General features: G+C 38.8%; 1 protein-coding gene across 1 annotated transcript; it reads right to left on the bottom strand.

Moving 5' to 3' along the window:
* Positions 1-164: 164 nt before the first annotated feature.
* Positions 165-1,057, bottom strand: LOC111408094 (farnesylcysteine lyase-like; the record flags this gene model as incomplete). Its single annotated transcript, XM_023037877.1, has 2 exons — positions 165-573; positions 671-1,057. Coding segments are annotated over 2 exons (615 nt in total), but the record flags the coding sequence as incomplete, so codon positions are not given.
* Positions 1,058-13,997: the final 12,940 nt, after the last annotated feature.

Below are 13,997 nucleotides of genomic sequence, written 5' to 3'. Positions count from 1 at the left end.
TCAGTTGCCCCCCCCCCCCTCTCCCCAGTTTTTGAATTTTTTGTTTTTATTAGAAGTTCACATTTTTTATGGTCATTTTCCATTTGTGACCCCCTAGTCCAAGACGTTTGGGTCCGCCCCTGTCTATACCCTTTATCGGGAATATTCTATGAACACAAACAATAAGCTATTTCATAAACTCGAAACAAATTTACTGCAAATAAGAAATGACTGTTCAAATTGGCTCACCAATTGTCTATGTTTTCTGGAAGTAACAACCAGCAGCTAAATATCGTACCCCATAAACTTGGGGTTAATAACATGAATAATTTTTAATCCTAATGCAATAAAAAACTGGAATCAATTTTACAGCTCTTCAGCTTTTAACAAATGATTACTGCAAGCAATCTTAGAAGTATACCTGAAAACTTTATCCAGCAATGTATTTGTCATTGTCTCACGAGAGAATACCTTGTAAGTCATATCATTCTCATGTTGCTTGAGAATACTGATGCTCGAGAATGGTACATCAGGAGACTCTTTAGTGCCTACCAAGTCCGGGATATCCAAAAGCGAGTTCAGAACAAAATATGCCTGTTCACAACAAATAATTAAATTGGGATACCTCAAAAATATAAAAAGGGATAAGTATGGACAAGAATGATGTCAAAGGGAAATCCCATGTACTTACAGGACTTAAGAGACCCCTAACGAAAGTTGCATGCGTGTGCTGTAATTTCCTTGGAGGAATTGAAATTCTAGGATGGAAATCAATATTCAGTTCATCTAAGGGTGTTGCTACCACTGTAACTCCACAGTCGTAACTCTTCCCTTGGGTGGAGTTGAGCACATCAACATCTCCTAGATAAGAGACAGATTCTATTTCTTCATGAAGGTGCAATACAACATCAGATCTGTTGATCAATCCAGCAGCCATCTGCCAGTTCCCTCCTTCAATTGACCATAAACCGCCTCCAGATCCAGCCAAGGAAACTGCACCAGCAAGTCCGCTGATGTTAACATTTTGACCATAATTTATCCTTGTTATAACCTGTACAAGAAAGATAAATTTTAAATTTCAAAATCCAAAATCCAAAATCACATGTCAAGTTCAAGCTGCTTAAATTATGCAGATGCTTGGTCCTAGCAGTAACAGAATTTCCACATATGGACCAAATTTTAGGTCAAAGAGAAGAAGGGGCAATGGAATAGAAGAAAATAGGAGATCACCATCATATGAAGAAAAGGGCCCTTTTGGGGTGTTGGAATTAGAAATGAATAAATGTTTTAATGAATGAATGTTTTAAGGAAGATTTCAAAAATTATTGAGTAATTCTATAGCAAATGGTTCTATATGTCGAGAAAGAGGAAACACTTCTGTTTCCCTCATTCCCAAAACATTTTCATTACACTAAATTTATTTTCTGTTCATTCCATTTTCCATGGTTATGTAATCTGAAGATGCTATTGAAAGCAAGCGAACAAGAGCATTCTTTTTCTTCTAACATATGAGCCCTGGAGCCCAATCCTATATGCACAAAAACAACCAAAAAAAACATTGAAATCAAATATACTTTCAAACGGGGCCTAATTTTATGAAATCTCTCAACACGTGTATTTAATTCAAGGCCCCAAAGAAGTAAAGAAAGTCTAGTCCAAAGTAGGTCTGTAGATGCTAAATCTGTAGCCTCTAGATTTTAATGAAATTATGTAGGAAAGTAATGTAATTAAATTCTGATTTCTTTGTTTTCACCAGGAGAGATCTGGCAGGTAGGCAAGCTTCAAACGTAGACTACTGGCCATCACTGGTCAACCTCCTCCTACCACTCCTCCTGGGGTCGCATCAGATGGGATCCTGACTTGAAGTAAGAAACTAGCAAGAAGCTTTTACCATGGATGTATTGGAAACTTGATCACTCGGTGATCCACAAGCAATCCTTTTCATCAGGCCACTTCATCATGGTTCTCCAAGCATGAGCGGGCCAAGTATACATACTCTTCATAAGACTTAGTGATGCAGCACCAATGGGATGATTAATAGAAACAGAAGAAGACTCAGAAAGAATGGGGAATTAGGGGAGGGGGAAGAAGAAGAATTCAATAGGAGAAGGAGAAGGAGAAGGATGCGCCATAAGCCAACAAAATAATTATTGTTCATTCATCATCAATTGAAAATTACAATGTAAAATAGGTTTAAATAGTAAAGCAACCCTAACGAGTTTGGACCCGAGCCCATACAAGTCCAAATTTAAATAATAGTCCAAGAAAATAAATAAAGCTTAAATAAAATAGGTAAACGTAGTCCGATGTCCTCATCAACTCTCCCGGGGTGGGAGAAAAACTCAACCCTGTCGAGTGATAGATGGGATAGGCTGCAGTCAATCTAATACTCCAAATGCTTCAAGTCAAGCCACGGGGGACGATCTTTCTGACGAGCCAAGTAACGAAAAACCATAATTGATAGTATTGAAAACTGTAGCTTATTCCCAAGAATATGATCTGACCAAGGGGGCGATATTTCCTTCTAACCAAGTACTGATACTAGATCATCAAAGGAAATAATAATAAGGCGTTTGTAAGTAATGAAGTCCTCAATATTTAAAGTAGAGTGGTAGCCAAAATATGATGAAAAGGCAATGACATGTGCATTTGAACCAACATGCTTTAAAATTTTTAAAGGACTAGCACTACAAACTTGCAATATGATATAATTTCCAATATTAAATTCAAAATATCGTTTATGCGAATCAGCTTGAAGTTTATATAATGCATTACTTGCGTCATGTTGTTTATTGATCTCAATATGCAAGTCATGAAGATGATATACAAATGCTTCAGCTGACAACAACACACTAGCATGCGAGGACATGGGAATAAGATCTAACGGTCGCCTAGACTTATAACTATTAACAACTTCAAATGGATTTAGACTTATAGACCGATTCATAGAATTGTTAAATGCGATGTGAACAGTTGGGGGGGATCGAGTCCCAATCCTCAAGATTTTTCTACACTAGAGACTGTAATAAATTGCCAAGACTTCGGTTAGCAATTTCGTTTTGACCATTAGTTTGAGGTTGGTCAGTAGTGGAGAATTTCGATTTAGTGCTAAGAACAGGCGACTGGATTCTCCAAGGGTGACTAGTGAAATCATCAAACTCTTTGAGTTGGGTAAGGGTATGATATATAACATGTGATCAAGAGTTGTCGGAAACAAGGTGTATAGTTTCTAAAGTCTCGGGAAGGGTCGGGATTCCACTTAAGGAAGTGTCCTCACTATCATCCAAGTCATCAAAATCTTCAAGTTTATACTCATAGACTAGATCTTCTAACGACTCTTCTATTACATCCTTTCGTTCTTCTATGACTAAGGCTCGGTTAGGACATTTGGAAGAGATGTGGCCAAAGTCCTTATAGCTGATGCATAGCAGGTGAGAAGAAGTCCCTGGAGTTTCAAAAAATTTACATTTATTTTCCAGGATTTGAGGAACATTAGACGGGGGAGGTCCTAGAAGAGACTTAACAGGTGGAGGTGGAGCCAATGAGACAGAAGAATGGTTATCAATATGCCTTCTATAAGGAGAAGGGAGCATTGGACTATCATGACCTTTACACTTATTTTTCCAAATGGGAGGAATACTAGACAGGGGAGGTCCTAGAAGGGACTTAACAAGAGGAAGTGGAGCCAATGAAATCGAAGGATGATTGTCGTTACGCTTTCTACATGAAGAAGATGACTTTGGGCTATCACGACCTTTACACTTGTTTTTCCAAAGGGAAGGAACACTAGACTGGGAAGGCTCAATGATAGATTTATGATGAGATGACGCTAATGAGATGGGTGAACGATGGTGATCACACTTTTCATATGCAGTACTAATAAGTAACTCGTAGTCCCGAGCTGAAGAGTAAGCTTGATCACGAGTAGTGATGTCTCGAAAGAAAAGCTAGCGCCTAAGTTCATCTCGTAGACCTTGTATAAACCTATTTAAAGTCAGGGCCTCATCCTCAACGACATGACATTTCACTTGAAATTCCTCAAATTGAGCAATGTACTTAGTTACTAGCCGATTCTCTTGTGTAGGGGTGTTCCATTGGGTAAAAATTTCATGATCTAAGCAACCATTGAAAGTAGGAATATCTAAGTCAATGTCTCTAAAGAAACGCTCCTTACGACAAGGAAGAGAATGAGTACCATGATGACCATGACCTTGTTCTCGCTCACGAACCTGATCCCTATTCCTACGATCGCGTCGAAAATATTCTTGATCACTTTGTTCACGATGATATTGTCTATTATGAGACACTTCAGAATTTGTGTCAGTCAAACGAGGGGTTCACTTAAAATTGCTCAACTTAGCAGCTAGGGTCTTTCTCTCCTCACGAGTAGCAGTTATATCTGATCGGACAGTCGATAGGCTAGTGGCAAGTTGCGCTAATTGTCTAGTGAGTGCATCAAATGGGGATAGATCCATGGTCTAGGTACCGAAACTAGAGTGACAAGACAACCGGTTGACCACTATGCATGCATTGTATTAGCAGCTAAATGACGTGCAATAGAGAAATCAATGGAACAATAAGTGCAAGTAATGAGAAATAACTTGAACCATTTTTTTTATTTAATTTTAAATATTGGGATTAAATAAATCCAAAGCAAGCTAATAATGCTGGTACATGTAAAATAGCAAAGCAAGGGTCAACACACTAGTCAAATTCTCTAATCAATTTAAGTGCGGAACAATGGAAGTCAATTTGGTCACTGATGTCAATTTGATCAATGGTTTTGATCAAGTGGAGTTTAAGGCTAAAATTGTCACCTTAACAGCAGTGCAAAGATTTCAATTGATGCAATTTTAAATAAAGTCGTAGTGTACACCAATAATGAATAAAGGTCAAGAACTCCCTGTTTGTTCGATTGCTAAGGTGGTGCTCACGGAAGCATGAGTTGTTAGTGATGTGCTCACGAGATCTCAGTCCAGGTGTTGTTATGCGATCAATATCCATATTCCAATTCACGCACATATGAGGCTTCAGTAATCCATTCAGTCACTTGCTTTGCAACTTGTCTCGTTTCCAAAATATCAGTCTCTGTGGTCAACTGCGATTTCAATATACAGCCAGTACAGTATACTTGAGGACAAATTACGAAGTTGGCCTATGTGCCTGTAGGTTGGTTGGTGTATTGAAGTATGTGGGTTACAGGTTTTATGGATATGTAATGGAGTGGTGTCGATTGTGTGAGGTGACAGTAAAGTGAGGGTTGTCGGTGGTGAATCACAGTGGGTATTGAGTGGTGGCGACGGCGCGACTTGCAGTTTGAGGGCGATGGTAACGACGGGTGTAGTGGCCGGTGGGACGTGGATTGGAGGCAGATTCCGATGATTTAGAAGATGTGAGGCTCGAGTAAGGTGATAGACGCCAGCGTGGAGGGCGAACTCGTCGGTGTTAGAGGTGAAATGACGGGGAAGCCAAACGGGATTTGGGGTCGTTGGTCGTGGGGTTGGTGATGGTCGAATTGGTCATGGAAATATAGATTACTGGGATATTACGGGGAAGAAGATGATTAGGTTTTGGATTTAATGTAATTGGGTCGGGTAATGGGCATGTTGAAATGGGTTAAATGAAAACGAGATTGGGTAGTTTGATAATGGGACCGATCAGGGTAGTTTGATAATTGGACCGATCAGGGTTGGACCCTATGCTTTAGAATTGGGCTGCGTAGCTTTTGGGTTGGGTTAATTGATTTGGAAAAATAGATTAATGATTTGGGTAGTGGGCTGGGTAATGTGAGTTGGGCCGGCGATTGCTATAATGGGCTAATGTGGGTGTTGGGCTGGATAATTAGGTTGTATGATAGAGTGGTGTTATTAGTGGACTTTTGGGAAAATTGTAAGTAGGTTGAAATTGTTGGAACAGCAATGTTACTAGCAGCAGCCACACCAAATATATATATATATATATATATATATATTTGTAATAAACTGCAGGAAAATCTAAAATTTGGAATTTCGGGCGTGAACAGTAACTTTTTTTTTCAAGTAAGTCTGAAAATTGAAGAATAAAATTGCTATCTTTATCAAAATCCTTTTAGTTTGTGCTGTTCCAACAGATTATGGGAAGAAGATACGAAGAAATTGTGGGTTGAGTACAAGAAATTACCAAGATTCGGCTCTAATACCAAATTTGATACAGCACCAATGGGATGATTAATAGAAACAGAAGAAGATTCAGAAAGAATGGGGAATTAAGGGAGGGGGAAGAAGAAGAATTCAATAGGAGAAGGATGCGCCATAAGCCACTAAAATAATTATTGTTCATTCATCATCAACTGAAAATTACAATGCAAAAAAGGTTTAAATAGTAAAGCAACTCTAACGAGCTTGGGCCCGAGCCCATACAAGTCTAGATTTAAATAATAGTTTAAGAAAATAAATAAAGCTTAAATAAAATAAGTAAATGTCGTCCGATGTCCTCATTACTTAGCCATATAAATTGCACCAGGGTGGTTACTAATATTAAGAGAATTAGAGAAATCTCTAGCAAGCTCAAGAGTCAAGATTCTACCAAAGTTATAAACAACTCCAGTTTAACTGGGCCTTGCTATATCTATTCTCAAAGACCTATTGTAGATTATTCTCCTAATGCTTTCACTGAGAAACCAGACTTCAAAAATGTTTGCAGCATAGTGAAGGAACATATGATTGGTTCCCACATGCAACGCATGGTTTAATGAATATGTGTAGTGAGGTTAGTGTCAATGATGCTATATCTAGACATAATAAGATTACTTCTCCTGCAGACATGCGCTATATTATTTGCACTAGGAATGTATCATGACAAAAATAGCTTCCTAGTAAAGATACGAATGAAAAACAATAGGCTGAATTCAAAAGTGCAATAGCAATAAACGAGATATAGGCATACAGAAGAAGGGCAATCACTAGGCGACAAAGCCATGGCTACTAACCAGCAGAGGAAAACCTATAAGGTTCTGAGTTCATCATGAACAGTTGAAAGAAAAAGTGATTGTAAAACATAATGAACTAAGTAATACCATGTAAACAAATTACTTGAAACATAGAAATTATAATATGAGAAACAGTATCCCACGGTGACAAGCTCTTGAATAAGTAGAGGAGACAACCCTGTTTCCACTAATTCCTCTCCAAGCGCCTGCGTTGTCAGATTGTACAGTCCTGCCCATTTAAGCATCTCCTCCACGCTCTCTGTTCGTGAAATTATTTCTCTCGATTTAAAACTACCGCAAGTGTACGGTTCGTTAAAAAATAATAAAGTGGATTAAACGAGTTCAAATATCATCCCACAGAAATTTGATTAGTTCAATTTTATTTATTGTCGCCTTAACCGAAACTAAATTACAAAAGTGGATGTGAACCTAATTAAAACCCTAATTTTGGAAAGAAAACCCTAATTATGTAATTTTTATGATTGACTTAAATAAAATATCCAAAATAATATTTTTTAACACTCTAGATTGAAATCAAATGTTGAGAACGCACATTTGTTGTAATCAATAGAAATTAAACACACTAGGATCAGATTTCCCATGCAATTATCACTTTAAAACCCTAGTTTCACAATATGACAACACACTTCAATTGTGACAAATCAATATTCCTAAGTCTATCCAATACTCTCTCTCGAGATGTATCAAACCTATTTCTACATACCACTGGCCTATATTTCTATGACAAGTGCATATGTAAAAATGCATGCAATTTTATGAACACTTAAAGATTCACATAGGGTATAGCGGTAAATTTCTATCCCCTATCGGACCCTACGATGATTTATATTATGTCGAACCTATTCCGATTCTCTCGAATGCAAGAATGAATCACCCAAACTCACACAATTACGGGGCCCTTAATTGCGGAAACAATAATTGCATATAATTCATTCAAAACAATAGAAATATGCCTTAATGTTAAATTGCAGAACTAGGATATTAAAGATCAAATTACATGGTACATCGATCTCCTAGAATATGAAAAATCTAGCCCAACATGCTAAAAAGAAGAAAATACAAAAATAGTTGAAGAACCGTCATCACCCAAATCAAGTTTCAATCAATTCTTCAATTGGCGCGATGTTTTCCTCTCGTTCTCTCTTCGTTTTCTCCTTCAAAATCTCTCCTTTTCTTCTAAAAATGGCGTCCCCTTTGTTCTAGTCAAGTTTTTGTTTATATAGGACCCTAAAAATCTTGTTTCCATAAGAGTTTTGAGAAAATAAAGAAACTGCAGATTCGGCCTCAAAATTGCTCTATGCGACCGTATAGTACATTTCTATGCGATAGCATAGAGTAAAAAAGATTTGAGAATAATTTCTCGGGATGCCTCTATGCGACCGCATAGGAGTATCTACCTTGCGACCGTATGGTTGTGTCATTCTTTTCGCAGGACATTTTTTAGTATTTTGATCATAACTTTCTCTCCCGATCTCTGATTGAAGTGATTCAAAGTGAAATGAGAAGAAAAATCAAAGATATACACTTTTTATAGAAATAGTATTTCTCAAATTCTGATGTTTACTATTCCAAAAATGGATCTCAAGTAGAGATTAAAAATCACGAGCATAGCTTTTTTGCCTGAAAGTTGATACTTGATAATATTTCGACAATATTTCACCTCTTTGACTCCTTTCCTCATCCGATTGACGTCTAACACTCTTGAATCTTCATTCCTTTTCCCGTCTCATCTATGAATTATTTGCAACTTGGTCCCCGAACTTTCAATTTGATTCATTTTGGTCCTTTTTTCTTGTTTCTTTTATTTCCATCATCTCATAATATCACCAAATTGGTACTTAGCTCATTTAATTCCTTGATTTGTCCTTCAGACCATCTTTTGGATAATTACACTTCGCTCCCTGAACTATCACTTCGCTAAATTTTAGTCCTTTTTCGGCTCTTTTTTCCTGAATTCCACTATTTCCATAGAAACACCTACATTGCATGAATTCAACGAGATTACGTCACAATTTAAATATTTTCCTCGTAATTAAGTCATGTTTGTAATCTAAACAAGTGTACAAAAACACACTTGTCACTCTCAAACACAGGACGGGAATTGAAACCTTCATAATACCTCAAAAAGTTATTCACTGCCACCTAAAATCATTTATACCATCATTATCACCAAAAACCAAACCATAATGCACTGCGCTGGTAATAACACCACATCATTTCCCATGTTGTGAAACTCAATAAATCATGTAGAGAAGTTATCTTGTATGTGAAATACTATCCAACAATACATATAGCCACACCACGAGCAATACACACATACACAATAAAATTTATGTACAAGGATGAGTAAATAAATTATAAATATTTTAATTATATATCTACTCGTGGAGTATTAGTTCCAATAAATAAAAAGGATAAGAGGTAAAGTGTGAAATGGCAATGAAGTAAATACAGCAACAAAATAATTTACTTCAATGATGCAATAAGTTACTACGTCGTTGTTTCACGCGGGTTAGTCGCTAACAATTAAAAGGGATCAGACGATTGTGTAAGGGACAAACCTCTTGAGACAAAGTCCTAAAAAGGGGTGTTCTTTTATTGGCGATAACTTTACAATTGGAAATCAAAAACAAAATGCCTCCAAGGGGTGCAAGCACATGAGTTACTGAAAAAAATGTTTTAAGTCTAAGCTAAGGAATTTAAAATTACATGTTCTTTGTTTGAGAGTTTTTGATTCGGTCCTTTACTCTATGTCTTCTCTCCCTTTTATACTCCATGGATGATCTCTTTGTGATCAACCGCCTAAAAACTGCTTGATTGTTCTACAACTGCCTACTTTCCTCGTAATGGCCAGCTTGTCATGAAACTGCCGTTTTTAACTGCTGCCATTACTCTTCGTCGTTCAACCGTTTTCGATTGAATTCCTTGAATTGTGGAATGTAATAGGGCTACTTTAATAACTGCTTTAATAACTACACTTCTTGATAACCACAACACTTTATGTTTGCTAAGACCTTGGGCGACTTGAAGGTTTGGGCGAGAATAGAGTAACAGCTCTGGGCGACTGCATGGCACTCCATTCGCTTAGATTCTGGGCGACTTGCAAACTTGGGCGATGGCATTACCGCGTTCTTGGGCCTCCTTATTTGGGCCTTCATCTTGAATTGTTTGATTGGGCTTCGTTCTTTGGACTATCTGATTTGAGGATCCTCCAATTGGACTTCATTCCTTGGGCCGTTCGATTTGGGCTGAATTTTTATGTGTCAACAATTACCCCCCCAATATGGTAGAATTAATATCAATTATTAAATTTTGCCATATTCACTTTGTGTTTGAAATTCTCAAGAATTTCAATCATTGTTTTCTTCCGTAGCTTGAAAAGGTGCGACGTTTTGCAAACCCTTATAACCCGCAAACACGCCATTTCACTGCACCATTAAATCACGCCTCACTTTTTCGCGTCTCTCCCACGATTTACTGTTCATCCTTTGCTTCCCTGCTACGTAACTCTGAAAAAACTCCGTTTCATCTCTAATGGCTACTTCACAATCTCAAGCTGGCGACTCTTTTTGTTTTGATGACTTTTAGAAACTTCTGAGTTGTCCATACATAACTCCGAGTTTTCTCGCGCCCGCCAATGTTGAACTCAATGAGTTTTACCTAGGTCCTTTCTTCAACAATGCAGAGGCAGTTGAACAGGCGGCGGTGGGTCAGCTGTTTCCTTGTACTCAAGGCCCTCCATTTCTAAACTCTCTGCCGTTGGGGCCACTTCGCGAAAGAGGTATTCACACTTGCCCTAAATCTGATGTAGCTTTCTGTAGGTGGCATGCTCGTCTTGTTGGCTATGGTCCTACTAAGGCACTTTTTGATAATACTAGGATTTTTGATTTGTTAGAAATCTCTATTCAACCCCCTACTTTTGATTCAGCACTTTTTTCAATCGCTTTGAGTTTTTGGTCTTCCGAGTATAATACTTTTATTTTCCCTCTTGGCCTCATGTCTATTACTTTAAGGGATGTTGGGGCCCTAGTGAATCTACCACCTTTGGACGATACCATTTTTCTTGGTATCTTGGTTTCTGGTGGCGCCCCAAAGTTTGGTAAAAACTACACCGAGTCTTATTCAAGCCTGCAAACCCTTCACAATCATCCGAGCGCTGAGCCTTTCCATACTGAGCGAATGGCTTTTCTTCTAGCTTGGCTTTGTAAATATGTTTTGTGTGTGCCAAGCATAAAGCCCTCCCTGAGTTATTTACCCATAGCGCATGAATTAGCGTGAGGCAGGCCTTTGAATTTATGTTCTTTCTTTTTGACTGCCCTTTATAGAGGCATGACTTCTCTTCAAACCCAATTGAAGAATGGTGCATCTCCCACTGGTAGTGGACCTCTTTGGTTCATTCAACTGTGGTTGAGATCCTATTTTCCATTGCTTGGTGCTCCATCAATTTCTCCCTCCTCTGCTAGTTGCTATGGGCTAGCCATTGAGCCCTTTGCTCCTATAAATATGTCTAGAAGGGACATTTTTTCGTTCTTTTATTCTTTGGATTCAATCCCTTCCTTTTTTCCTTTTCCTCCCTTTTTGACTCCAAACTATGTGCATCCCCCCTCCACTATAGACAGCATGAGCATCGCCTTGCTAATTTGGATCCAGTTTTTAACTGGGAGGGAGCTATTTCATGATATTTTAACTGAGACCAATGCCAAGGCAGGGGTAGAAATTTATGCTCCCCAATTTTTTGCTCGCCAACTTGGTTTCGGCCAAACTTGACCTGTTCCTCCTTGCTATTCAAGGAACTTGATTGACTGCTTTGATATTATTAATAAGGCAGAGGCAGAGGCTATAAATGCTCGCAATCTTCTTTTAACAAGCTATTTTTCATTAGCCCCCTTCAATTCTAGCCACACCATCCATCCTCTTTTTGAACAGCTTTGGCCGTCAGTGAAGTGCAGATTGTTTGCAACTGATGCCAATCGTGCCTTTCATTCACTAGACCAGCCGAGCATTTCTTCACCTCCTCCTATTTTAGTCACTCCTTTGTCCATCCAGAGTCCTTCTCCTCCTCGTCGCGCTAAACAGTCTACTCGTCCATCTTCTTCTCTCTCTGCCAAGCCTACTACAGCCAAGAGTGCCCCAAGCCGCAAACGGCCAGCCTCAGCATCTCCCATTCTGGAGGATGATGTTGATGATGATGATGATACCCCTCTTATCGTCAGGAGAAAGGTAATTAAATTGGTTTACTCACAAGCATACTTTTCCATACTTGAAACTTTTCTGTGTGCTGATGATTTATTTGGATTCCTCAGAAAAGTTCAGCCTCTCCTTTAAAGGCTTTGGCATCGCAGCTCCTGCTCCATCATCCTCCGCTGAGGCTGCTTCATCCAAACCGGTTGATGAGAGGACTATGCTTAAAGAGACATCTTCAGTCCCAAAATCCTCATCACAACCCATGGATGAGCCACCTTCTTCCCAAGGCGTCAACCCCCCAAAAATCGAAGCAGAAGGTAATTCAGTTTTTTGATGCCTTACCTTTGCTTGTGCTGTTGGTTTCTGATTTGTTGCTCTTGAGTTCTGCAGATACTTCTATGAGTCTGCCCGTTGTGACAACATCTTCTCGCTCAGACAAGGGGAAGTCCTCACAAATGGAGGAGTCACGGGTGGCAGACTTGGCTGAGGATATGCCATCTTCCACGATTGTTGATGAGGTAGTCTTTGCTTCACTTTTATTTTCATCTTGTTCGTTGTAGTGAGAATTTTCAATATTGGCAATTTTCTTTGCAGGATGCTGACAAGATTGTGCGTTCTATCCAAGACTTGTTCGCTTCCTGGGGACAAGTTAAGACATCTCGTCCTGCTCCATCTGATCGTCCTGCTGCTTCTTCAGAGGAAGATTTGAAGTTCCTCAAGCAGTCGATATTTGAGTACGTGTCCTTCATGGCTATGGACATTGGTAGGGCTAGTGCTGCCAGACACAAGGATAAACTTGAGCATTTGAATGCGAAGTTGGAGCAAGCACTGACACTTCCGTCGCTCAATCTTTCTGCCGATTTTAAAGCGACGTTGAAAGTTATCCACTCCGAGGTCCTTTCTTTGTTGGCCAAGAATGCTGAACTAAAGGCCAAAAGTACTCAACATCTTTGCGCTGTATCTGAAAAAGAGTCTTTGAGTCTGGAGATCAACAAGGCTGAGGATGAGTTGAAAGAAATCTCTTCCGAAGTCATGATTGAAGACTCTTTGATGGTTAGTTTGGCTACTCAGATGAAGGAACTTCAAGTCAAAATGGACGACTGCAAGGCGAGAATGGCTGCTAAAAAGTGCAACGCCTCCCAGGGAATTGAGCGAACTAAGTCCTTGGTTGAGCAGTACAAGAAGTTGGAAGTTGACGATGATGTCGTGGCCGAATTGATCATCACTTCCTCTCGACAGAACGAGGATTGGGAAAAACTTAGGGAACGAATTCGTTCAGTGTGGGGTGGACTATAATTAAGACATATGGCGCCTTTTTCTTTTGTAATTTCGCATTTGATTTTCCCTTTGTAACCTTGTTCATCATTAATGAACATATATTTTAACTTCTTGTGCATTTATTTGACATTTGTCTTTTAATCGCCAATTCTTCAAGCATTTAACTACTTTGTGCTAAAAAATCTTGCACATTTTCTTTTGACATTTCCACCTCTTTACCTAAGACTTTGGGCTATTTAATTTCATTTACTAGGTAGAATGTGGCTATTCATATTCTGTCTCTTCATCTCCACCCCCCTATAAATGAATGTATGCGTCACACTTTCCATCTTCCATCTTCATCTTCATTTTCTCCTTCGAAACCAATTTGCTGCCATTTTTTGGCATTCTGACAATCAATCTGAAACCTTCGTCTTTCTATAAAAATTGATTGTTTGGTCCACCCATTTTACTATTTACCTTGATGTCACCTTTGGTGTGGGAGGTATAGGAAATATTTTTTGGTCAGCAGCAAAGTTTTTACCAGCAAAGTTCTTCCCATCGTCTCTTTGTTCTTTACAAGGAGTTG

This window comes from Olea europaea, chromosome 13 (assembly GCF_002742605.1).
Source record: "Olea europaea var. sylvestris chromosome 13, O_europaea_v1, whole genome shotgun sequence".
NCBI lineage: Eukaryota > Viridiplantae > Streptophyta > Magnoliopsida > Lamiales > Oleaceae > Olea > Olea europaea.
This window is presented reverse-complemented; position numbering and strand designations above follow the sequence as displayed.